This window comes from Pan paniscus, chromosome 4, assembly GCF_029289425.2.
Source record: "Pan paniscus chromosome 4, NHGRI_mPanPan1-v2.0_pri, whole genome shotgun sequence".
Classification (NCBI taxonomy): Eukaryota; Metazoa; Chordata; class Mammalia; order Primates; family Hominidae; genus Pan; species Pan paniscus.
Genome location: NC_073253.2, coordinates 35885551 through 35913441, shown reverse-complemented (window position 1 = coordinate 35913441; position 27891 = coordinate 35885551). Strand labels below are relative to the sequence as shown.

At 36.5% G+C, this 27891-nt stretch overlaps 1 protein-coding gene across 1 annotated transcript in view; it reads right to left on the bottom strand.

Annotated features, from left to right (window-relative positions):
• HOMER1 (homer scaffold protein 1) overlaps positions 1 to 27891 on the bottom strand; it is a 141020-nt gene that overhangs the window by 13267 nt on the left and 99862 nt on the right. The window contains exons 6-8 of the mRNA XM_003822281.7: positions 15743 to 15899; positions 11382 to 11492; positions 10679 to 10759 (exon numbers count right to left, since the gene is read on the bottom strand). Of these exons, the coding sequence (XP_003822329.1) occupies positions 10679 to 10759; positions 11382 to 11492; positions 15743 to 15899 (349 nt within the window). The remainder of the gene's footprint in view (positions 1 to 10678; positions 10760 to 11381; positions 11493 to 15742; positions 15900 to 27891) is intronic.

The window sequence follows — 27891 nt, the reverse complement described above, 5'->3', positions numbered from 1 at the left end:
AGTGTCCATTAGCAGATAAATGGATAAAGAAAATGTGGTATATATACAATGGAATATTATTCAGCCTTAAAAAGGAGTAAAATCATGTCATTTGGTGCAACATGGATAGAACTGGAGGTCATCATGTTAAGTGAACTAAGCCAGGCACAGAAAGACAAATACTGAATCTTCTCACTGATATGTGGGACCTGAAGTACTTGATCTCATGGACATAGAGTGTAGAATGATGGTTACCAGAAGCTGGGAAAGGTGTGATGGTGGGAGGAGAAAATGAAAAAAGATCGGTGAATGGGTATATATTTACAGTTAGATAGAAGAAGTAAGTTCTAATGTTTGATAGCAGACTAGGGTTCCTATAGTTAGCAACAATATATTGTGTATTTCTAAGTAGTTATAAGAGAGGGATTGAAATATTACCAACACACAGATAAGTACTCAAGGAGCTGAATACCTCGAACACCCTGACTTGATCATTACACAGTCTACACATGTAAAAATTATCACGTGTATCCCATAAATATGTAAAATATTATCTATCAATAAAAGGAAACAAAGGCAAAAACAAAGTATAAAATCCTACTGGGCAGGAGGTTATGCTATTTGTTAAAGAGCCTAAAATACTACAATGATTAAAAGAAAATTAAATAACAATTATGAATACCACCAATGGCACCAGATCAGCTTAATTTCCTTCCTTCCTCCCTCCCTCCCTCCTCCCCTCCCTTCCTTCCTTCCTTTCCTTTCTTCCTTCCCTTCCCTTCTTCCTTCCCTCCCTCTCTGAACCTCCCCCTCCCCCTTCCCCCTCTTCCTTCTTTCTCCCTCCCTCCCTCTCCTTCCTTCCTTCCTCTTTCCTTTCTTTCTCTTTCTCTTTCTCTCTCTCTCTTTTTCTTTCTTTCACAAGGTCTCATTCTATCACCCAGACGTACACGTTTCTTTCTTTCACAAGGTCTCATTCTGTCACCCAGACGTGCAGTGGTGCAATCATGGCTCCCTGCAGCCTCAACCTTCTGGGCTCACATGATCTTCCTGCCTCAGCTCCTGAGTAGCTAGGACTATAGGTGCACATCACCATGCCCAGCTAATTTTAAAAATATTTTTGTGGAGATAGGGTCCTACTATGTTGCCCAGGCTAGTTGCAAACTCCTAGTCTCAAGCAATCCTTCTGCCTCAGCCTCCCAAAGTACTGGGATTACAGTACTAAACTCAGCTTTAATTTTCTATAAATTTAAATCTTGCATCATTTAATCTAAATAAAAGCTGTAGAAAAATTGACATCTGATATACTTCTTAAGCTCTTATGAATAAGATGCATTATTGCCCTATAAGACTGTTACCTTCTATGTAATAGGAACTATAAATAATCAAGACAAGTAGAATAATTTAATAGAAAAATGGGTAAAACATACACACATTTTGAAGCAGTTATTCAACAATTACATTTTCTATGTACTAGGCATTGGGGATAAAGTAGTAAATAAAACAAAGATGGTTCTTGTTTTAATAGAACATACATTCTATAAGGAAGACGCTGGCTATAAAGAGGTAAACAGAATAGATTTCTGGGCAGCCAAGGTAATAGTGACTGTGTACACTGCAATCACAGTCCTCTATCCTCCCCAAACTATATAAACTATACAAACTATACAAAGGCATGCAAATTCCATGACTTTGACATAACTAGAAGATACAGAACAATACAAACATCAAATTGCCTTTAATTAGAAAATATAAGCACCAATTTCCAGCAGAGGTATTTCTCAAGTTCTCACTCTAACCCTTTGCAAAAGGGAAGGCAGAGTTGTGGGGGCAATGCCCAGAAGAGTAGAGAACAAAAGGGCTCAGACTAAACTACGGTAACCCCAAGAAAGAGAAAACCACTACCAGTGTGAATGCCAGAATACTGAAAAAAAAGTTCTAGAAAACCAGAGCAGACTATAAGAAAGGAACTTAACAGTATAAACGAAACTTGAGGAGGTAGTCTTAGAAAGGCTGAAGACAGTTCCAAAAAGCAGAAGATAAAAGGAAGAGAAAGGAATCTTGCGGGGTAAAGGGAAAAATAAGCAAGAAAGGAAAATTTAAGACCAAAGAAAAACTATTAAAGGACATACAATCTTTCTTCTGATTGTCTCTGCAAAAGAGGGTGTTTTTGAACTAACAATTTATAAACCACCCCAAACTGCTATTCTATCCACAAAATGCAAATGTGTAAGCAATCTTCATCTACACAAACTATTACAAAAGGAAATAGAAAATAGAAAATACTAAAAACACTTGAGTAGATGAATCTTCCAAAAACCAACTATGAATCAGAAGAAAACTCTAACTCAATATTCCACTCTGAACTAAATATTCTCAAATAAGCATTTAAAAACAAGTTTGAATTATATATTGAAAAACTTAGAATAGAAATAGGTAAACAAAACTCCAAAGAACAGAAAGGTTGATTGAACTCATGAGAGAAACAGAAGAAAAAGGCAAAATCTATCAGAAATGAAAACCGAGTTATAAGGACCCAAGGAAAAATAGATTTGAATAAAACTATTTTTAATTCAATTATTACTTATTATTTTAAATAATCCTAGAGAATGAAAGTGAGATAAAGTAAAGAAAACAGAAAGAGGTTGCAAAAAACAAAATCAAATTACACAAGATTGGAGCTCCTGAAGAAGAAAAATAACACATTAGAACAGAACTAGTATTTAAAACTTTTATGCAAGAAAACTTCCTGGAAATAAAGAAAAACCTGGATATACAAATTAAAAAGGCCCACTGTGTACCTGGGAAAACACCCTCAACAATGTATTTTGTGAAATATTCTAGTATATCGTTTAAACTTTATTTAAAAAATAAAGGAAAAATCCTCAGGGCACACAAGCAAAATGAGTCCACAACTTATAAGGCAAGAGAATCAGACTGGAATCAGATTTCTCAAAAGAAATATACAAAACAAGGCAATAATGGAGTGTCATTTTCAAGTAACTCAATGAAAGAAAATTATGAACCAGGGATTTTATATTAAATATCTTGCCAAGCTCTCACCCCAATACTGAATATATGAGAAAAAAAAAAGTTTAAATAAGCAAGATCTCAGAAAGTATGTATCCATGAGCTCTTTTGCAACCATCCACAAGAAGATAAGCTTTATCCGACCAAGAGATCACTGTGGAAACTTCAGAAAAAGGACTTAATGGTGAGTGCTATGATTTGAATGTGTCCCCTCCAAAATCCAAGTGTTGAAATGTAGTGGCCAATGTGATGCTATTAAGAAGTGGAGCCTTTAAGAGACGATTAGGTCATGAGGGCTCCTCTCCTCATGAATGGGAGTAAGGTCCTTATAAAAGAGGTTTCCCCTCCAGTGTTGCCGGCTTGCTCTTCCATCTTCCCCGATGTGAGGAGGCCGCATTCATTCCCTCTGGAGGATGCAGCAACAAGGCACCATCTTGGAAGGGGAAAGCAGTCCCACAACCAAACCCGCCCGTACCTTGACCTCGGCTTTCCAGCTGCCAAAAGTGTGAGAACTTTCTGTTCTTTATAAATTACCCAGATTGTAGTTTTCTATTAGAGCAGCACAAAAGGACTAAGACAGGAAACATTTAATATATTTAATGTATAAAGACTAAAACAAATGTAGATGATAGTTAAAAAATAATCTGTTTAGTATTCTGACGAGGTAGAAATAATGCAACCAAAAAACAGGAAGAGAAAGAGAAAAATGAGAGCATAACAAGCACATTATTATTAAGTGTGTTAATAATTCAGAGTCAAAGGATATCATTAAAAACTAACAAACCAGGCCAGGCACGGTGGCTCATGCCTGTAATCCTGGCACTTTGGGAGGCCAAGGTGGGAGGATTGCTTGGGCCCAGGAGTTCAAGACCAGCCTAGGCACTAGAGTGAAACCCCACTTCTACAAAAAATTAAAAAATTAGCCAGGCTTGGTGGTACACACATGTAGTCCCAGCTCCTCGGGAGGCTGAGTAGGGAGAAATTCTTGAGCCCAGGAGGTCGAGACTGTAGGAATCTGTGATTGTGCCACTGGCCTCCAGCCTAGGTGACAGAGTGAGACTCTGTCTCAAAAACAAAAAACAAACAAACAACCCCCCCCCCAAAAAAAACCAGACAGTATACGTTTAAATACGAACACAGGTAACTAGGAGCATTTTAAAGGGGTGGAAGTTCAAAGGTAACCACTACAACAAAACTAAGACCATTTTAAATATCAAGAGATATTTAAAAATCAAGAGATAGTTAAAAAGAGCAAAGAACACATCATATAGAAAAATTATTAATACAATGCACACACAGAAATGATAACAATGAATTGAGACCAAACATAAAAATCATATCAATAAACATGAATGAGTTATCTACTAGAAAATATTTTCAGTTGGGTCACAAAGCACTACCCAAGTATATGAACACAAGACACACAAGCAGCATTGATAAAAACTGATAAAATATTATGTCACCGAAAAAGCAGCAGTAAATTACGTAACATAGAAATTATACAAATAAAACACTGTGATCCCAATGCAATAGAACTAGAAATTAATAACTAAATCAAAAGATTAAAAAAGACCCTTCCACCAGGAAATTAAGGGACTTTTTATACCTTTCATACAGCTGTTGTATGAAAAGGAAATAAAGTCAAAATTACAGAATTTCCAGAAATAATAATGAAAACATTAAATATCAGAATCTATGGGATATACTTAAAGCAATGATCAGAGGAAGATCTACAGCCTGAAACACATATATAAATAAAAGTGAAAGAATGAAAAAAAGGAATTAAATCCCCTTTCAAAATGCTAAAAAAATAAAAAACAAAGCACAAGGCAGGAATAAATAAGATAAAAACAGAAATTCATAAGGTAAATTCATAAGTGGCACTTACTAGTTAATCAAAATTTTGTGGTGTTTTTTTTTGTTTTTTTTTTTTTGAGATAGGTCTTCTTCTGTCTCCAGTGCTAAAGTGCCATGGCACAATCACGGCTCACCGCAACCTCAACCTCCTGGGCTCAAACGTTCTTCCCACCTCAGCCTGCCATGTAGCTGGGACCACAGGCATGTGCCACCGCATCCGGCTAATTTTTTGTAGAGACAAGGTCTCACCATGTTGTCCAGTCTGGTCTCAAACTGCTGGGCCCAAGCAATCTTCCCGCCGTGGTCTCCCAAAGTGCTGGAATTACAGGTGTGAACCACCGCACCTGGCCAAAATCTTTTTTTTTTTATGTATGAAAAAAAAAAGCCAGGCGCAGTGGCTCATGCCTGTAATCCCAGCACTTTGGGAGGCCGAGGTGGGCAGATCACGAAGTCAGGAGATCGAGACCATCCTGGCTAACACGGTGAAACTCCGTCTCTGCTAAAAAAATGCAAAAAATTAGCCGGGTGTGGTGGCATGCGCCTGTAGTCCCAGCTACTTGGGAGGCTGAGGCAGAATAGCTTGAACCTGGGAGGCGGAGGTTACAGTGAGCTGAGATCGCGCCACTGCATTCCAGCCTGGGCAACAGAGTGAGACTCTGTCTCAAAAAAAAAAAAGAAAAGAAAAAGAAACTTCACAAAGTAGACACATCACTACTAACTTTAGGTAATCAAAAAAGACAATGAGAAAGAACAAGTATATCAAATAAGAAGTATAAGACTTCCCATTGAATACAGTCATGCACAGCATGACAATGCATGACAATGTTTTGATCAACCATGAACAGCATATGCAACAGTGGTCCCATAAGATTATAAGGGAGCTGAAAAACTCCTATCACCCAGCAGCTGCCATACCATCACAGCACAATGCCGTACTCATGTGTTCGTGGTGATGCCGATATAAATAAATCTACCGTGCTGTCAGCTGTATAAATGCATAGCACATACAATTATGTATAGTACATAATACTTAATAAAAATAAATGGCCATGTCACTGGTTTATATATTTATTATACTATACTATTTATTACTATTCAAGTTATTTTAGAGTGTACTCCTTCTACTTATTTAAAAAAACATTAATTATCTGACAGCCCCAGGCAGGTCCTTCAGGGGGTATTCCAGAAGAAGGCATTGTTATCATAGGAGATGACAGCTCCATGCCTGTTATTGCCCTTGAAGACCTTCTAGTGGGACAAGATGTGGAGGTAGAAAACAGTGATACTGATGATCCCAACCTTGTGTAGGCATCAGCTAATATGTGTGTTTGTGTCTTCGTTTTTTAAAAGAAGTTTAAAAAGTTTTAAAAACATTTTTTAATAGGAAGAAAGGTTACAGACTAAGGATATAAAGAAAATAGTTTTCTACAGCTGAATACATGTTTATGTTTGCAGCTATTACAAAAAAGTAAAAAGTTAAAAAAATTTTAAATGTTTATGAAGTTAAAATGTTACAGTAAGCTAAGGCTAATTTATTATTGAAGAAATAACATTTTAAAAAATAAATGTAGTGTAGTCTAAGTGCAGTGTTGATAAAGTCTACAGCAGTGTATGGTAATATCTTAGGTCTTCAAATTCACTCACCACTCACTCACTGACCCACCCAGAGCAACTTCCAGTCCTACAGTTCCATTCATGATAAGTGTCCTATTCAAGTGTACAATTTTTACCTTTTCTACTGTATTTTTACTGTACCTTTTCTATCGTTTCTACTGTATTTTTACTCTACCTTTTCTGTGTTTAGATGTGCTTAGATACAAATACATGAATACTTACCACTGTCTTACGAGGGAGGGAGGGAAAAGAAGGGAGAGGGAGGGAGAGGGAGAGGGAGAGGGAGAGGGAGAGGGAGAGGGAGAGGGAGAGGGAGAGGGAGAGGGAGAGGGAGGGAGAGAGAGAGAGGGAGAGAGAGAGAAAAGAGCCATCCAGAATAAAACAAAGCAAATATAGCCAAAATGACATTTGGGGAATGTAAGTAAAGGGTATATAAAAAATTTCTGTATTATTCTTGCAACTTTTCTGTAAGACTGAAATTATTTCAAAATAAAAAGTTTAACTAAAGAACTTATTTATGTAACCAAACACTGCCTGTTCCCAAAAACCTATTGAAATAAAAATAAATAGCTTAAAAACAAAATAGAAATAAAAAACAAGATCATTTCAGATAGTGATAAGTACTAAAAGGAAAATAAAAAATGGTAATACTACAAAAAATACCTGGGATGGGGTGTGGGGACTGTAGCATAGTGCTTAAATTGGGAAGTCAGAGAAATTAACATCTGAACTAAGACCTAAACTAAAAATAGAAGCCAGCCATCTGAAGATTTGGGCAAAGAATTCCAGGCAAAGATATTCCACATGCTCTAAGGTGAAAATGCACTCGTGACTTCAAGATACAGGTAAAGACTAAATGCATGTGAAAAATTGTTCAATGTTATTCATAATTTAAAAATTAACTAAATAGTTGAGTCACTTCATTTCTTAAGAGATGGCAAAGAACGGGTCCAGGGGGTACCAATATCCAGTGGGTTCCCTGCTTTTCCAGATGTCAATTTCCCAGCATAAGAAATTTTAAAACACTGACACCAAGCAATTCTTGTTTGAAAGTTTATCTTAAAGAAATAATCAGAAAGGCAAAGATTTATGAAAAAGGTTGTAATATTACTTATTTATAGCATAACACTGGAAACAACATAAACTGCCATTACTATAGGAATGCTGGAAGAAAACTATGATACCTCTATATGGGAGAATTCTATGCAGCCATTGGGCTTATGACATAAAGTTAGATAAAAATGTATATAAACAAAAAATGGTATCTATATTCATCTCTTATAAAGAAAATATTATCTAAACCAACACTGGGACAAGGAAATGCCAGTTACCTTGCCTTAAGATGACAGGATTATGATTTTTTTAATATTATGGAATTATGATTTTATACTAACCTTGCTAAGTACATTTTTTGAAATTTTTCTAATTTTTTTTACAATGGGCATGTTTTTCATAGACATTTATAACAGAAATATCCAAATATTGCCAAATATCAAAAACTCATAAATTAGAAAAACTGTATCACGGTATCCTTAATTTACCAATAACTATACATTTTCTATCCACATTCAACTCTAAATACTAATCCAACTCTAAATACTGCAATTTCAGGATTCTTTTCCAAGGAATTTAATGATTCTGTACTGAACTTATGAATGGAGTTCAAGGGTGCTGGGACTTTTGATAAACAGGAGATGTTTCTGTGGGAGGGAGAAGGCTGCAGAGGAGGAAATTTCTTTGAATTGGAAAAAATATGTTATTTTCTGTAGCTTGTTCTTTTAGAATTCATCCTCAGGTTTTCTAAAAGCTTCCCTGTCCTGTTCTAGGTAGGTTGTTTTGATAATATTTTTGATATTCAGTGAAAGGATGGGTAAGAATTATATTCACAATTTCAAGTGCCAGCTATAAAATTCAATTACTGCTCTATCAATGATGAAATCCATTCATTCACACATTTATTGAGAAAGGGTCTCATTCTGTCACCCAGGCTGGAGTGCAGTGGTGTGATCATAGCTCACTGCAACTCCCAACTCAAGTGAGGCTCAAGTGATCCAAGCAGCTGGGACTACAGGTGCACACCACCACTCCCAGCTAATTCTACTGTTTCATTTTTTTGTAGACACAGCATTTCGCTATGTTGCCCAGGTTGGCCTTGAACTCCTGGCCTCAAGAGATCTTCCTGCCTCAACCTCCCAAAGCACTGGGATTATAGGCATAAGCAACTATGCCTGGCTTCAAATACATTTAGAATTATCAACATTAGAAATTTGATATAAATATATCATCTCTTTGTTTCTCTTCATAAGTGAGACAATGTAAATGTGTATATAACTGAAAATACTTTTTAAAAGAATCATTAAGGATGACTTGACTGTTTGTTGCTTGAAGAAGTGTGGTAATGCAGAAAGAACAGACTTTGGAATAAAACAAATCTAGGCCTCATTACTTTCTAGCTAAGTGCCTTAATTAAACTTGTTAACACCTTTGAACTGCTGTCTTCTCTTTGAAAATGGGGATACCTCACCTGCTACTGTGAGAATTAGAGCTAATGTAAGTTAAGTGCTTAACATATGCCTGAATCATCGCAAGTACTCGAAACCCAAAACAAATGAAAGACAAAACTTGACTGAACTTCCCCCTTTCTTCCAGCCCTGATTCCATGCTTCATATTTAAGTTCTACATCAGGATTTCTCAACCTTGGCATTATTGACATTTTGGGTTGGATAATCTGATGCTTAGCAGCATCTCTGGCTTTGTCTACTAGATATCAGTGGCGCTCCACTAATTGTGAAAATAAAAAATGTTTGCACACATTGCTAAATGTCCCCTGGGCTTCAAAAGTGCCCCAAGTTGATGACCACTAATCTATATAGATGATTAAAATATACAAACGGCATTTAATAGGGCCAACCAAAACAAGTGATCTCATTTTTCCCAGACTACTGAAAGCCAGTGATGGGAAGGGGAGAGGTAAATATTCCATTTTATATAAGGAATCTGTTTATTTCATGAAGGATTATGAAGGGGTTTAAAGCCCATGTCTTTGACTACTAAAATAATGTATTTTGACCATTATCTTAGTGGTCAAAGATTTGGATTTTAAAATTTGACTGTCTCCATTTAAATATAGGTTGGACAAGTTAACCTCTCCAAGCTTCAGTTTCTTCATCTGGGTTATTATGACTGTTACGTGGATTAAATGCATAATACAGGTAAAGTGCTAAGCCCAGTGTCAGATATGTTGCAAGCACTCAATAAATGTTGGCTGTTCTTATTATAATCTAGGTCCTCTTTCCAATCCTGGGCTTTCAGGTCGCTCTTATTATGCCTTATCTCAGATTCCTCACTCTATACATATACTTATTTCTACTCCAAAGTCATCCTAACCCTTCTTTATTGAGGCACCTAACCCTGAGGGTGTAAGAAAACTGCCTGAGCTGGCAAGAGAAGACTTTGGTAATAAATTCTGAGAAATCTTCCCTTACCATGTCTGACTACCACTGACACATGATGTTTTTTGTACACTGGAATCAGGAAGAATACTATTTATGCAGAAAAAAGTGAGTAAAATTAATTACACTGAAGAATGAAAAGTACTAACTTGTGTTCCATTAGGGCACAACTATTGGTATAATTCATACATTAGTACATTGTAAAAAAAAAAATAATAATAATAATGTTCCCAAATTGAATGAAATCAATTTGCAAATTTTTCTTTAAATTCAGGGTTTTCTTTCTTTCTTTTCTTTCTTTCTCTCTCTCTCTCTCTTTCTTTTTATTAAGACAGGATCCCACTCTGTTCCAGGCTGGAGTATAGTGGTGTGATTATGACTCATTGCAGCCTCAACCTCCTCGGCTCAAGTGATCCTCCTCCTCAGCATCCCAAAGTGCTGAAATTACAAGTATGAGCCACCATGCCCAAACCCAGAGTATTTTTTTTTTAATTAAAAGTAGAAATTTCCAAAAGGATTTACTAAATAATTTACAATTTATAAATGACCATCTATGATAATTATAAGCTACATAGATGAAGTTATCAAGTAACTTTTTAAAAATCAAAGATTAGGCATGAATCAGAAGTCCTGGAAAAGAAAAATGACCAAAACCTACAAAATGGAGTCTCAGAAAAAAAGTCAGTGCTATGTGAAAAAATGATGCCTTTCTATGCAGAAGTGAATAACAATTTTTACTACAGCTCACCTGTAGTTTCTGAGTCAAAGAATCCCTCTGTTCTTGTAGTTCTCTGGCATTATCAATTTCTTGTTTTAACCTTTCTATTTCCTAGAAAAGACAGAGCAATGTCTTAACATTCAAACTATATCAAGGCAAGGGAAGGTCTTGTTTTTCCCTGAAATTATTGTTCTAGTTCTTAGAAAAAGATGATTTTAAAAACATTCCTTCATATTGACTTTTAGAGGGATGAATTCATCTTTATATGTATGTTGTCTAGAACAATAATCTTAAGCAACAGCAGCAAGTCTAACTTGGTGCTTCTGGTACAGCAATGCTTAGAAATAACAATCTGAACATTTTAATGTTGCTTCAAGCTTTGTGGATATAATTCTTTCCTAAGATATTAAAGTTTTCACTGGAACCCAGAGAAACAAACAGCTTTTAAAATCCATTTAACCCCTAATGATTTTCTGTTGACTGTATAAATGCAACTCTCATCTGGAAGGCAATAGGTGGTATCTCGGTCTGACTGCCTCACCACAGTTCATAATAACAGAAATAAGGATAGAGAAAATATGAGCAAGCTTAATACCACTCAAGAAAAATTTCATCCTAAAAAAAGGTCACAACCTGACTTTATTCCATAAAATACTTTTAAATTTGACATGGAATCTAATACTTTGTACAAACATGTTAGCTAGATTACAGATGAGTAAAAAGCAGCAAATACCTCTTCCTTCAGTTTCAGTGTCTCTTCCAGTTCTTGTATTGTCTGATTTAATTCTGTCTTATGAGTATGTACTGCATTTGCTTGGCTACTAACACATTCAAGTTCAGTCACCTAAAATTAAATGAGAACACAGATTAACTTAAATTTCAACTTTAAAGAGTTTCTTGCTAAATACATAGCCCCAAATAAGTGAATAGTATATTCTGAATAAATATATAAAAATTAATTTTGAGAAATATTAAGACACTCAAGGTAGAGTGAATAGATTCTTCAAAGATATAAAACTAGGAAAAGGGAAAAATAATCATTTACATGGCTTAGTCATAGAAAGGTTAGGATAACTTAAATTAAGTGATTAATGACAGGTAGAGAATCCCTATAATGAAAGTCTTCTTTAAAAATTTCTTCCAAAAACATATTCAAGATCAGATATGACCATCTGTCCTTCATCTGTAGCCTCCAAATTCAATATGGGTTCTGAAAACTGGCCTTGCAGAAGTGAGAATTTTTTCAAATACATTTCCAACATGTAAGAGAATCTGGAAGAGAAAATAGGCTTAAAATACAACTTAAATCATTAGATACTGGAATGACTTTACATCAATAGTGTCTCTTATGGGTAAGATAAAATTTTGTTAGTCAATAAGAATTTACTGGGGGCCCAAAGAGTAATATAACTTTTAATGAGCACTTGGTATTTTTTGAGAGAACAGAGAGGGGCACTGTCCTTCAAGTTATACCATCTAAAACTAGAATCAGCAATAGACAGAAGTCAATATAAATACACACACACACACACACATGCACGCACACACCCTATCACAGTTCTTTACATATATCATGTGCTCATAAAATTCTGGTTTACTAGAAGATAATAAATTCTAGACTATTAAAGAAACAGAGTAAATCCCTCTCCCTGGCATTTTCCAAATATCAAATTACCCTCTACATTCTGTGATTCTCTCTCTTATATAATTTTCTTCCTTTCTTCTCATGTACTAATAGCCTCGTTACAAACCCTTATCATCCAGACCTGAACAAAACCAACAGCCTCCCAGTGGACTTAATTATAACCTTTTTTTTGTCTATTCTGCAAATTGCTAAGATTCATCTTTCATTCCTGTGATTCCACCATTCAAAGACTTTCAGCAGCTCATCTTTTTTACGGTATCAGATCTAAACCCTCAGATCCTCTGTATATTGGCCCCAACCTTCTCAACCATCCACACTGCCCAAGATACTCAGTGAGTACTTCCAACTAAAAGCAGGCAAATCTCCTTGTCCTAAGAACAAGTGACATTCATTCCCAACTTGTTGATTTAACTAGAATGTCCTCTCTTGCCTCTGAAAACCATTCGGACCTAACCAAACCCTTAACTCTTAGCTCAGCATGTACTTTCTCCAGAAAGCCATTCCTATCTGCTCAAGTCTTCAAGGCTCTCCTCTGGTTCACAAAACCAAGCATCTGTTCAAAAATCTTGGGAATTATTTCACTTATTGTTTAATGTGTATTTGTTTTGTCTCATTATATAATAAATTCCTTAAGGGGAGTTCCAATTCTGATAATGATGAAATAGTTTTTATTGGAGTAACTTTCCTATAGATAACAATTGCAAATTGTGGGCAAAATGTAAAAGTCAACTGTTTGAAGGACCTGGTGAGTAACCAAATTGGGCAAAAGACTGCAAGAAAGCAGTCACTTTGGGTGATTTCCACATCTTTTTGCCTGAAGGTACTCTGCAGTCTGGCTGCATTGCTTGACTGAACAAGCAGAAATCCATAGTCTTATTTCTCTGAGAAGCCTGAGAATTTTAGGACTCTGCAGAACACCTGGAACAACTAGGAGTAGGAAAAGAGCTGGAAGGCTGAAGGAACTAAACTGCGATGGTGCTCAACAGAGATGACAGTTTGAAGTTCTGCTAGTCCCTGCTAAATTAGAGGGCCTTGGTAAATACCTCAAGCTTTGCAGTGAAACCTTGGAAAGGGTTATGTCTTAGAGATAAAGATTTCCTAGGACAACGTGATTTACCCTAGGGTTACAGCAAAATTGAAATACATGAATTCTAACAAAGCATAAGTACACAACTCCACAAATTCAAGATAATCTCCAAATAACTGCCTGTTGAAACAAAAACTCAACATTATTCAAAAATAACAAAATCTGTGGTCTCTACAACATCTCATTTGCAATGTCCAATACAAAATTAAAAATGACTAGTCATTTTTCTGAAAAAACAGTAAAATGTAACTTATAATCAAGACAAAATTTATCTAAATAAAAGTGGAGATGATTTGTTGGCAGTACACTTGGAGTACAAAAACTGCTCAAGGAGGTTATTCAGGCTGAAGGGAAACAATACCTGATAGAAATTAAGATCTACAGGAAAGAAGCACAATGGAAACTGAAAATATGTGAGTAAATAAATATATTATGTTTCTTAAGTTCTTTAATATTCAATTGACTATTTAAAGAGAAAATTTCTTAAGGACAGAGATTACACAATAAGGAGACATGATAGCTCCTTAATATTTTCTGGCTATGACAATTGTCATAAATTTTTTTTATTGTGGTAAAAAACATATATCATAAAATTTATCATCTTAGTCATTTTAAGTGTATAGTTCAATAGTGTTAAGTATTTATATTCACATTGCTGTGAAACAGATCTCCAGAACTTTTTTAACTTGCAAAACTGTAAGTCTATACCCATTAAACAACTCTCCTTTCCCCCACCTCTCTTAAGTTAATTTTTACACACAGGATAGAATAACATTTACTCAAGTTTCTAACATTTCCACTCTGTCTCAACTCCATTTCCTTTTCTTTTTTTTTTTTTTTCTGAGATAAGGCCTTGCTCTGTTACCCAAGCTGGAGTATGCAGTGGCGTGATCTCAGCTCACTTTAGCCTCTGCCTCCTGGGCTCAAGTGATGTTCCCACCTCAGCCTCCTAAGTAGCTGGAACTATAGGGACATGCCATCACACCCAGCTAATTTTTGTATTTTTAGTGGAGATGGGGTTTCACCATGTTGCCTAGGCTGGTCTTGAACTCCTGGGCTCAAGCAATCCATCCTCCTTAGCCTCCCAAAGTGCTGGGATTATAGGTGTGAGCCAATGTGCCCAGCTTGGAATTTTTTTTAAAAGGAGAAATTAAAGGCATCTGTTGGGTGAAGCACTTCTATGCCTTGAATTAAAAAAAAAAAAACTTCTTCTTTTTTTTTTGTTTTTGTTTTTTTAGAGACAGAGTCTTGCTCTGTCACCCAAGCTAGAGTGCAGTAGAGCCATCATAATTCACTGCAGCCTCCAATTCCTGGGCTCAAGCAATCCTTTCCACTCAGCATTCCAAGTAGTTAGGACTACAGGCGTGTGTCCCCATGCTTGGTTAACTAAAAAAAAAAAAAAAAATTTTTTTTTTTTAATGGAGATGGGGTCTTGCCATGTTGCCTGGGCTAATCTCAAACTCTTGGCCTGAGAGCATTAAAACACTTTACAAGTAATTATCTGGGCTTCTGATATTAATGGTATTGAAATTTCTGGTTTTCTTTTTCTGCACCAAATCTCTAATATTACCAAAGTTAATAATTTTCTACTTGTATTTTTCAAATTGTTCCTTCTTTAAAAAGAAAATAATAAAAGCAGCTCATCGACTCACTGCAACTCATTGAGACAGTGCAATTACATGGCAATTAAGTGTCTCAACAAATTTTCATAGGAATTGTACAGAATACATACTTTTGACTCAGTGCAACTACATGCCAATTAAGTATTCAATTAATCTTCACAGGAATTGTACAGAGTACTTATTATTCCTATTTTACAGATGAGAATACTGAGCTGGAAGAAGGAAATAACTTATCAAAGATCATACAGATAATAACCGGCAGAACTGGAATTCGCACTCTGGAATACTCTGGTCTTGTAAACCAGAAATGGAGAATCCCCTCCCCAGAACAACTCAGGAAAAAAGCATTCCCGCTTCACCGTCAACACCCAAAGCTGAAATTCTAATTAAACTACTCCCTGAATTTTTTCTCAGCACACACTTTAACTACCATGTCAGTACTAATCAACTAGCACTAATACATTAGTGCTTTTATGTACTTTGTGCATTACTGCTAGTCCCCATGGATAATATGGGGAATCAACATGGTTTGTTGACTTCAAAAGGCGTATATTCTTCATTCTCACTAAACTATGGAAAATATTTTTCTTAATCAAACAAACGCATATCATACAACCCATATCTATGTTCTGACATCCTAGAACTAGAAGATATCCCTGTGCTGAATCTACACGCAAATTTCTTCTGATCAAGAAAACCTGTTAGCCCTAAATCCCTATAGACATCAGCCCTGAAATTACCCGCTTGTGCAGACGTTCTGCTTCCTCTTGATAGGCAGCAAGTTGCTGTTTCCATTGTTTCACATTGGCAGTGGACTCCAGCAGGGCTGCAGTGAGTTTGGCATTATTTCCTTTGAGGGTAGCCAGTTCAGCCTCCCAATGTTTGCTGATTGCTGAACTGAAATAAAACAAAAAGAAAATTCTATCCATTACACCAACTACTGTTACCTTGAAGGGACAGCAAGACTCAGTTCTATTGTAGGGTTTATAGTCTAAGAATGTTTTCTTTTCTTTTTTTTTTTTTTTTTTTGAGATGGAGTCTCGCTCTGTCGCCCAGGCTGGAGTGTAGTGGCGCAATCTTGGCTCACTGCAACCTCCGCCTCCTGGGTTCAAGCGATTCTCCTGCCTCAGTCTCCTGAGTAGCTGGGACTACAGGCACACGCCACCATGCCCAGTTAATTTTTTTATATTTTTTTAGTACAGACGGGGTTTCGCCATGTTGGCCAGGCTGGTCTTGAACTCCTGACCTCAGGTGATCCACCTGCCTCAGCCTCCCAAAGTACTGGGATTACAGGCGTGAGCCACTGTGACCAGCCCTAAGAATGTTTTCAAAGACAACCCCAAAATACTAAAAAACACAAATACTTTACCAAAATATTCCTAGTAAAGAAAACCTGGCAAGTGAAGAAATATAAAAAGTACTCAAGTACCAGGCTTAACGTAGAATGTTTCCAACCTTCATTATGACAGATACAGTTATCTACAGAAGAGTTTCCACCCATTCTCTTTTAAGGAATAAACATTATAGCCTGAAAAACATCTACTAAAAAAACCTAACAATGTATTACATTTTTTACGTGTGTCAAACCCTAAAGTACAATGTTATTCCTTAATGAAAACATATGAGGATGCTTAAATGTCATAAGGTTTGGGATATGTAATGTAGTATTTCTTTTCAAATTGTTTTTGATTTATTTCATCTTATTCAGGACCTTAAAATGTCAAAAATACAAACATTTGCTACAATAAACTGATTTCATAGGAAAGCCTATGCCTACAAACTGGTTCTAAAGACTTGACTTCTGATATAATTCCAGTGTCATAAATAGAAGAAGACAAAAGCAATCACCGTTTTTCCTCATTTAATATTCTACTTGATAAGCTACTACAGTTAAGTACCTCAACTAAAACAATTTTCTACTATAAGACAATTCTTTTAGTTGGAAAGACTCCTCTTGAAAATTCCTTTCTTAACTTTCCAGTGAAGAATTGCCTCATTAGAAAGAAAAAAGTTGTTTATCTTTCTCATTATTGAAGTTTATTTCTATTAGTTAAATTCTACTAACCTCATCCCATTAACTAACTAGTGAGGCTTATAGCTTTCTTCAATCACCATTTTTTGGGGGTTTGATAAATCATTTGTATTCTAGGGTAAATTTGATGGATTGCTATTTTATAGTAATTTTAGCATATATTTTATTTAAAAAGCATAGTTTTCATCACCAAGATTTCTAAAGTTTATCACCAGAAATATGACATATTAGCATCATGAACCCCCTGATATGACGTACAGAGAATGACACAAGATTGTGTCTGTAGTATTCTTGCAATAAATGCGTAACTTCAGTCAAATAATGAGAAAATATCATATAAACCCAAACTGAGGGACAATCTGTAAAATAACTGAAACTCTTCAAACGTGAAGAAAATGAAGGAAACAGGAAATAACAGTTAAATGCAAGGTGGGATCTTAGGTAGGTTCCTAGAACAGAAAGGGAACATTGGTGAAAACTGAGGGTTAGTTAGTAGTATTGTATCAATGCTACTGCCCTGGATTTGATCATTGTATTATGGTTACACAAGATGTTAACATTAAGGGAAGCTGTGTGAAGTGTATACGGGCACTCTGTACAGTTTCTGTGATTTTTCTATAAGTCTAAAATTAGTTTAAAATGAAAAGTTAAAAATATTCCTAAAGTTTACTAAGTGAGAAAATATCATCAAAACATGAAAGGATACAATCAAGCAACAAGCTAAGCTATTAATTTAACAATCCATTTCTATCCTGAAAAAGAAAGCTCTTTTCTTATTCTTCCTTTGTGAAATGATTTTTCAGATTCATGTCTTCTGAAAAAAGCATGCATGGATTCACCTGCTCTAACTGAATTATAGATTTTTCTTTAAACCACCTACCAGTTTTTCCCCTATAGAGATGCGTTTTATTTAAATGGAAACTTCAATCTGATGATTGACATCTTAGTGAACTAATTTAAACACTTGTTACATGTCAATAGCAAACACCTTTAAAAATTAACTAGAAGAAAAAACGATTATTTACTCCTAAAATCCATTTGTCAAAATCACACAATTATAAAGTAAAATGGATTACCACGTATTTATAGCAGGAGAAATAATTTTAAAATGAGGGTGTTTTTCTATTATATTTATGTGGGTTTTATTTTATAGTCACTAGACAGTAAAATCCATCAAGCATTTTATAACTGCTTACATCACAAGTATTCAGTAATTATCTGTGTAACCTCGGACCCAACACTCAAGCACTTTGGTTCTCAGTTCTTTATATGTCAAATAAATAGATCAGTCAAGATCTGTATTATCCAAATATTAGCATGTGGCTATTTAAATGTAATAGTTCCAAATTAAAGTAAAAAATTCAGCTTTGAATGTAAGACACATTTCATGCACTCAACAGCCACACAAGACTGGTGGCTACCACCCTGGACAGCAAAGATAACAGAACATTTCATCATGACAAAAAGTTCTACTGAACAGTACTGTTCAAGAGGATCCTGACATTCTGCCTTTTCTTTCTTTCTTTCTTTGAGATGGAGTTTCGCTCTTGTTGCCCAGGCTGGAGTGCAATGGCACAATCTCAGCTCATGCAACCTCCGCCTTCCAGGTTCAAGCGATTCTCCTGCCTCAGCCTCCCAAGTAGCTGGGAGATGCCCACCACCATGCCCAGCTATTTTTTTTTTTTTATATTTTTAGTAGAGAGAGGGTTTCACCATGTTGGCCAGGCTGGTCGCTAACTCCTGACCTCAGGTGATCCACCCACCTCGGCCTTCCAAAGTGCTGGGATTACAGGCGTGAGCCATCGTGCCCGGTCCTGATTGCCTCTTCGATTCTGTGTGTGAGGCTGAACTGTGTCCCTCCAAAACTCATATATTGAAGTTCTAACTCCCAGGATCTCACAGTATGACTGTATTTGGAGATAGAGTCTTTAAAGAGGTAATTAAGGTTTAATGTGGTCATTAGGGTGGGCCATAATCCAGTATAAATGGTGTCCTTACAAGAGGAGGGGATTAGGACACAGACACATGAACATAAAAAGAGACGACAGCCATCTACAAGACGAGGAGAGAGGCCTCGGAAGAAATGACCCTGCAGACGCCTTGATCTCAGACTTCTAGCCTCCAGAACTATGAGAAAATAGATTTCTATAGTTTAAGCCATGCAGTCTACAGCATTTTTTAGGACAACTCAAGCAAACTAAAAAACATAATTTTTTAAACCCACACTATGTAACCTATCAATTTGCCCCATCTTCCTGAATTGAAGTACATGGATTATATTTCCTGTTCTAATCAAGCTGGCTTTTCTGTGATGAGCTCTTCTTCTCAATCAGATTCTCATTTTTTTCTATGAATTTTTGTCCAATTTTTTCTATATTCAGAATCTGTTTATCAGATTGCATTTTTTCCTTTCATTGATTCAAGTTTTCTCCAACAAGTATTTTCCAGTTATTACACCCATCCTTTCACTTACCAGCAAAACCTGGTGCTTGCCAGTCTGTGCATGCTTAGTCAATGCACTAAATGAAAAGTAAAGGTATTCACTATGAAATAAGTGCAAGGCTAACCTCAGATCAAATCAATTAATGAGTAGTAAATTTTATAACACTAATTTTAATAAAACTTTCAACACTAATAAAAACCTCAAATATAAATATTTTAGCTCTCACATCAGGGATAGAATTTCACACTAGTTTTGGGTAGTAGAATCATATGGAGTTTCTTGACTCCCATTTTAAACTTATCAGGCATGCATATACGGTAACAGGGATTTCATCTATAAAACACTGTAGACCTGGAATATGGAGAATCTACAACAAACCTGTTTAAGAAAAGGTTGGTATTCCTGAACAAGTTGCCTTGCTTTGGTGTAATTTACAAGTTAATACCGATTGGCAGAAGTACTTTTTATATGAGTAGTCTAGGTAGTTATAACACCATATCAATTATTTTAAAACACTTGACTGTTGAAATATATGTTTAAAGTAGGTTAGTAGATTCTTCAAATTCATCCTAGCATTTTCCAGTATTTTCATATTTGGTTGGTATTTAGACCCAAGGAAGCTCAAGTTTAAGATACAACTCTGGTAAAATCTTGAAATATACTATACGTTAATGATAAAATCTAGGTTAAGTGTAATCATTTTATTTTCTACCTGTATCAAGAAGATAACTTCACAATTTCATGTTTGGAGTGGTACTTATGAGCAAGATGGCTACCACAAGCATTTCTAAGGCTCTTGGGAGCCAGAGATACAAAAGGGAATTTGTACCCTCTTGCAGGCTCTTTACCACAGACTTCTATCAGGTTCTCAGGAGAAAGATTGTAGAGGCAGAGAGAGAGACTAGAGAAAGGATCCTGGAAGAGGGGACAGACTTCCATTTGGGAAATTCACAAAGTCTAGCCAAGACCCTTCTTCTCCACAGGACCAAAATCTTAAACCAATGGGAGAAGGATACCCCTAAATCCTGTCATTCTCCCACTTAACCTGGATTCAGGTGAAGACCTGTTATGGCTGGGGGCAAAGAGAATAAAACACTGTAACTCTGTGAGAGGAACAGAAAATAGTCCTGGATTCAGAGGTCTCTAACCTGTGGGACAGAGGCAGGAAACTCCTACACAAGACTCTCAACTATCACAAGGCTGAATTTACCTGTTACTGGGAGAGGGGCAGGATCACTGAGAAAGCCTCATTTCTGAGATCCTGGGACAAAGGGTCTACCCAAGACTGAGGCTGGACAAAAACAACAGAGAACCCCATTCTGTCATCTATTATAGCAGCCTTCCATTGCAGGAAGGTCAAGACTGTAGAGACAGACCTTCTTTGAGGTGTGCACACACACAAAAAAAGACCAAAAGATGAGTGTCGAGCAGTGCGTAGAACCCTCTAGCAATCCTAAGCACAAGGTAATGTTAGAGATGTTTAAAGGCTATAGCATACTCATAGTAACCATACCAACGACAAAATCAAAATCCCTTTCAACCCCCAAATGGACTAACTTTCATATTAACAGCCTAGCAGAAGAGTCATACCCATTTCTAGGAGGAAATAGTGTTCATCATTACTGTCCTCCACACAATGTTTAGCATTCAATGAAAAAAAAAAAAATTACAAGATGTATCAAAAAGCAAGAAAAAAAAACACTCCTCACTGTCAAGAAAGAAAGCAATCAACAGAATCATACTCAGAGATTAATCTGATCTTGATCTTGAATAAATCAAGGAAGTAAGATAGCAATGTTAAAGGTGTTAGTGGAAAGGACATCACGTTCACTCAGATTGTGAATTTTAGCAGAGCAATGAAAACTATGGGAAAGAACCCAACAGAAATGTTAGAAATACAGAACATAACAACAGAGGTGAAGAATGCCTTTGACAGGCTCAGTGAACTTCACACAGTTGCATAAAGTCGGTGAACATGGAAACAGATCAAGAGAAATCAGCCAAACTGAAACACAAAGAGAAAAAAGAAAAAGAGTTTCTAAGATATGAAGGGCCATGTAAACTGTCTAACAAATGTTTAACTAGAATCATAGAAGGAGAAGAGAGAAGGGCAGAGGAAATATCTGAAGACATAAAGGCTGAGTATTTTCAAAAAATAAAAGACATGAAACCACAGATGCAAAAAGTACAAGAACATATTATACATAGAGGAACAAAAATAACAATTACAGTAGCTCCTTATTCATTGTTTCTCTTTCTGTGGTTCCAGTTACACATGGTCAACTATATTCTGAAAATATTACAGTATGATAAAATATTTTGAGAGAGGGAGAGACCACATTCACATAACTTTTATTACAGTATATTCCTATAATTGTCCTATTTTATTATTAGTTCATGTTGTTAATCTCTTACTGTGCCTACTGTAGAAATTAAACTTTATCACAGGTATGTATCTACAGAAAAAAACATAAACATAAACCCTACATATAGGGTTCACTACTATCCATGGTTTCAGGCATCCACTGGGAGTATGCAATATATCCCCTGTGGTTAAGGAGGGACTACTGCATAGTAATACTTCATCACAGATGATGCAATCCAGAAGACAGTGGAGTGACAGTGTTGAAAGAAAACAATCCTCATCCTAGAATTCTACACATAGGAAAAATATCTTTCAAAATGAAGGTGAAATAAAGAGTTTTTCAAGTAAACAAGAGCTCAGATAATTTATTACTAGAAGATGTGTCCTACAAGAAATATTAAAGAAAATTCTTTAAGTGAGAGTATGACCCCAGAGAGAAATGTAGATCTACACAAAGAGATGAAAATTATTAAAATGAAGATAATTATAAAAGGTCCAAAGGTATGATAATTCGAAGGAGAAATAACAGTCTTTTAAACAAATGGTGCTAAAACAATTGGATAACCACATACAAACATAAACAAATCTCAACCCATATCTCATAGTCTATACGCAAATTAAAAATATAAAACTTCTATAAAATATAAAACTATAAAACTTGAAAAAATTCTTTGTGACCTTGGGTTAGGCAAAAATTTCTTAGATATTATACAATACCAAAAACATGGTCCATTAAAAAAACTGATCACAGGAACTTCATAAACTTAAAAACTTCTCTTTGAACAACACTATTTAAAAATTGAAGAGGCCAAGGGGGTGGCTCATGCCTTAATCCCAGCACTTTGGGAGGCCAACATGAGTGAATCACTTGAGGCCAGGAGTTTGAGAACAGAATGGCCAACATGGCAAAACCCGTCTCTACTAAAAATACAAAAATTAGCTGGATGTGGTGGTGGGCGCCTGTAATCCCAGCTACTCAGGAGGCTGAGGCATGAAAACTGCTTGAACCTAGGAGGCAGAGGTTGCAGTGAGCCAAGATCGTGCCACTGCACTCCAGCCTGGTTGATGAAGCAAGATTTTGTCTTGAGAAAAAAAAAAAAAAAAAAAAAAAATTGAACAGCTCCTGGAATGCAAAGATGGTTCAACATACAAAAATCAATGTAATGACCAGGCATGGTGGCTCATGCCTATAATCCCAGCACTTTGGGAGGCCAAGGTGGGCAGATCACTTGAGGCCAGGAGTTTGAGACCAGCCTGGTCAACATGGTGAAACCCCATCTCTACTAAAAATACAAAATTAGCCAGGCATGGTGGTGAATACCTGCAGTCCCAGCTACTCCAGAGGCTAAGACAGGAAAACCACTTGAACCGGGGAGGCGGAGGTTGTGGTGAGCCAAGACTGCTCCGTTGCACCCCAGCCTAGGTGACAGGGCAAGATGTCTCAAAAAAAAAAAAAAAAGGAGAAAACCTTTGTGACATTGGATCTGCGATGATTTCTTGAATATGAGATCAAAAAAGCACAGGCAACAAAAGAAAAAACAGGTAAGGTGGACTACATAAAAATGAAAAACTTCCATGTGCCAAAGGACACAATCAACAGAGTGAAAAGGCAATCCATGGAAAGGGAGAAAATATTTGCAAATCATCTATCTGATAAGGGATTAATATCTAGAATATATAAATAACTCCTATAACTCAACAATAACAATTTAAAAATGAGCAAAGAACTTGAATAGACATTTTCCCAAAGAAGAGAAATAAACAGGTGCTAAGCACTTGAAAAGATGTTTAACATCATTATCATCAAGGAAATGCAAATCAAAACCACAATGAGACACCACCTCACATCCACTAGGATGGCACTATCAAAAAACAAAATCAGTGTTGGGTTGGTGAGGAGGTGGAGAAAGTGGAACCCTAGTACGCTGTTGGTAGGAATGTAAAGTGGTGTCGCTGCTGTGGAAAACAGTATGGCTGTTCCTCAAAAATTTAGAATTATATGATCCAGCAATTCTACTTCTAGGTATATGCCCAAAAGCAGTGAGGCAGGGTCTCAAATAATTTTCTTTTTACAATTTTCTTTTTTCTTAGATACCAAAAATAAATTTTTATAATAAAACATAGGTATTATAAATTTGAATCTGAGAACATTCTTGCTTCTTCTATTTTATGAGCTGCTCCTTTAATAATCTGTCTTTCTAGAGCAGTATGAAATACAACTTAGGGCCAGGCATGGTGGCTCATGCCTGTAATCCCAGCACTTTGGGAGGCCGAGGCGGGCGAACCACCTGAGGCCAGGAGTTTGAGACCAGCCTGACCAACATGGAGAAACCACGTCTCTACTAAAAATAGAAAATTAGCTAGGCATGGTGGCGCATGCCTGTAATCCCAGCTACTAGGGAGGCTGAGGCATGAGAATCGCTTGAACCCAGGAGGCAGAGGCTGCAGTGAGCTGATCACACCACTGCATTCCAGCCTGGTAACAAGAGTGAAACTCTATCTCAAAAAAAAAAAGAAAAAAGAAATACAATTTAGGAAGTAAAATGTTTTTGATTTTTGTCAGTCTTCCCTGTTCTCTTTGTAGCTTCTTCATATATTCCTTTCATCAAGTATAATAAATGCTCCTATTAGAATACCCTACACAACTTCAACTTATAATAAATTCCAAACACCCATACCTCTCAATAGTTTGCACATTAATTTTGAAAAAAAAAGTTCCTTTCTTTAATATTCAAATCTAAGATATCACATTTCTCCTCCATTAGACTTACATTTAGCAACAATTAATACCTTAGGATTAATTCTGACACCAGAATTTTCAGTTAGCATCTCACATTTCAGGAATACTTGTTTAGAACTGTTGGGGAGGTTCTCTGTTAATTTGGTTTCTTTTTTATAGGTACAGTTTTGGTGGTTTTACCTTAAGAGAGCTGTTCACAAAGAAATCACTAAATTGCTTAGTTGGAGAGACCAGTGATTCAGAAAATATACTGAAACACCATTATGATCTCACGTCTGAACACTGGAGTAAGGGCAAACCAATTCTTTATTCTTGTGGCTGTTCAGTAAAGTTTCCCTTCAAAATGGACCAGCTGGTTTCCTGTTGGCTTCAAATCTAGAGGGAGTTCAAAACACTTCAAAAACACCATTTGAAAGGTTCCTTAAACTGGAATTTTACAGTTTTTCCCTATCTAAAGTCAAAGTTCTGGCCAGGCACAGTGGCTGATGCCTATAATCCTAGCACTTTGGGAGGTAGAGGAGGGCAGATTGCTTGAGCTCAGGAGTTCGAGGCCAGCCTGGGCAACATGGTGAAACCCAACTTCTACCAAAAATAGAAAAATTAGCCGGGCGTGGTGGCACATGTCTACAGTCCCAGCTACTTGTGGGACTAAGGCAAGAGGATTGCTTGAACCCAAGAGGTCACGGCTGCAGTGAGTCAAGATGGCACCACTGCACTCCAGCCTGGGTGACAAAGGGAGACCCTGACTCAAAAATAAAATAAAAATAAAGTCAAAGTTGTTCTATGAGAAGATATTAAACTTCATTAAATTAGCTATGTAAAATCAAGAAGAAAAAGTACTTCAAAAGGCTCTATTTTCAAAATAAGAGCTTAATGTATGAGCAATATACTTATCTAACCTGCAGAGTGAATGCTACATGTGAATGGTCACTTGCAGAGTCTAAGAAATCTGCCTCTCTCCCATTCCTCCAGGGCCTAGGACCCATTATTAGAGTCTCTATAATGGTAACGCCTTGCATGTACTTTTTAGGCATGTTAATTATGTAGAACTGAGAAAAATATTCTGATACTCTTTCAAAAAACAATTTAAAAACAGGGTGCAGCTGGGTGCAGTGGCTCATGCCTGTAATCCCAGCACTTTGGGAGGCCAAGGCGGGTGGATCATTTGAGGTCAGGAGTTCAAGACCAGCCTGGCCAACATGGTGAAACCCCATCGCTACTAAAAATACAAAAATTAGGCGGGTGTGGTGGCAGATGCCTGTAATCCCAGCTACTTGAGAGGCTGAGGCAGAAGAATTGCTTGAACCTGGGAGGTGGAGGTTGCAGTGAGTGGAGATCATGCCACAGCACTCCAGCCTGGGCGACAGAGCATGACTCCATCTCAAAAAATTAAATTAAATTAAAATAAATAGGTTGCAGTAGGTTTTTTTCTTAACATTATTCTCTGTATCAGTAGTGGGGTCAATCCCTAACTATGAAAGCACGCCACAGCACTGCTTGTCTCAGGATCTGCCTGCTGGGTTGTCTCCTCACTTCCCATTCCAGAACTGTGAACGCAGAAGCAACCAATATTGACTTAAAACTATTTGCGTCCAGCCTACTAAAAAATACTTGGAACATTGCAGAGTGAGATAAGCTCAGGAAAGCAACCTCTTAAAGTTATCTGTGTTTATAAGCTTATTCCTGAGCTGTGCATTTGAGGATCTGCTCTTAACAGTCTACACACTTTGAGAACTGAACAGTGGCATATTCCATTACCCAAGTCTCAGACTGGTTAATGTGTAGTGCACACATGGGACAGATGCAAATAGCCCTGCAAGAAGACTTGAAAACTGAACTGGTATCGGAACTGCAGCTCACAGAAGGCTCATGGAAACTTGCAACTGTTGAACCTAACTAACTATGGTCCCCTAAAACAACAATATCAACATTCTCCATAGGATATAAACAAGACCCAGTGTCTCATAACATAATAGACAAAATATCTGGAATACAATTCAAAATTAGTTGACACAAAGAATGAGGAAAATCTGAAGTTGTGTAGACAATGATAGTTCAATAAACGTCAGTGACGAGATGACACAGATGTTGGAATTATCTCACAAAGACATTAAAGCAGTTATGAAAATGCTATAACAACTAAGGGCAAATACAATAGGAGGGACTGGAAAGGGAGAAAGTTTCAGCCATTAAATAGAAGATATAAGGAGGAATCAAATGGAAAATTCAGAACTAAAGAATATAATAACTGAAATTTAAAAATACACTGAATGGACCCAATAGCAGAATGGTAATGAGAAAGGAAAGGGTCAGTGAACTTAAAGATTAATCAATACAAATTTTCCAGTTTGAACATCAGAGAGAAAAATGGGAGAAAAATTTGATAGAGCCCCAGGAACCTGTGAGAAATACTAGAAAGTCTAACATTTATGCAATCTGACTTTGAGAAAAATAAGAGAAAGAGTACAGTTCAGGAAGACTACTTAGGGAAATAATCACAGGAAACTAGATTATTGGCAAAGTCAGCAAAAGACAGAAACACAAATTCAAGAAGCCCAAGAGAAATACAAGTGCAAACATATCCTGTATCACATGTATTAGTCATACATCATATTCCCCATAGCCTAGTTATATAGGTCTCAGGACTCCTTATCTATTAAAGTATATAACCCAAGGAAATTGTATCTTTAAACATTAAAAAAATATATATTTAGGGAGTATAAATGCAGATTTCTTACATGCATATATTGCATAGTAGTGAAGTCTGGGCTTTTAGTGTATTCATCACCCAAATACTGAACACTATGCCCAACAGGTAAAAATTTTCAACCCTCACGCCCCCACCCCCTACCCCCATACCTTCCCTGTATCTTCCTCTTTTCAGCTTCTTCTTTCAGTGCCTGGAACACTAAATAAATATTTGTGCAATGAATGAATAAATTTTAACGTAAAAAAAAAAAAAACTACTTGTGTGCCTGCCGCCTTCTGGGCTAGGTGCTTTCATATCAGCCTGTTGGCCCCAAGCTATAATAGGTCATCTTAGAAACTAATGACATCTTCAACAGTTTAGGGTCTGAATTTTTCTTTATAAAAGTTAACCTTTTAAAGGAAAGAAATGAAAACAGAGTAATCTTGCATTATTTATAAATAATACTTATTGTCAAAAGGACTTAAATGAGTAGCGATTTCAGGTCCTGCTAGGCAAATAGCCTAGTATATGAAGGAAATTTTCTATTAGATATAACTGAAAGTCTCCATTTGTCAGCAAGTCGTTAACTTACTAAACACAGTACTTCTTGGGATCCTCTC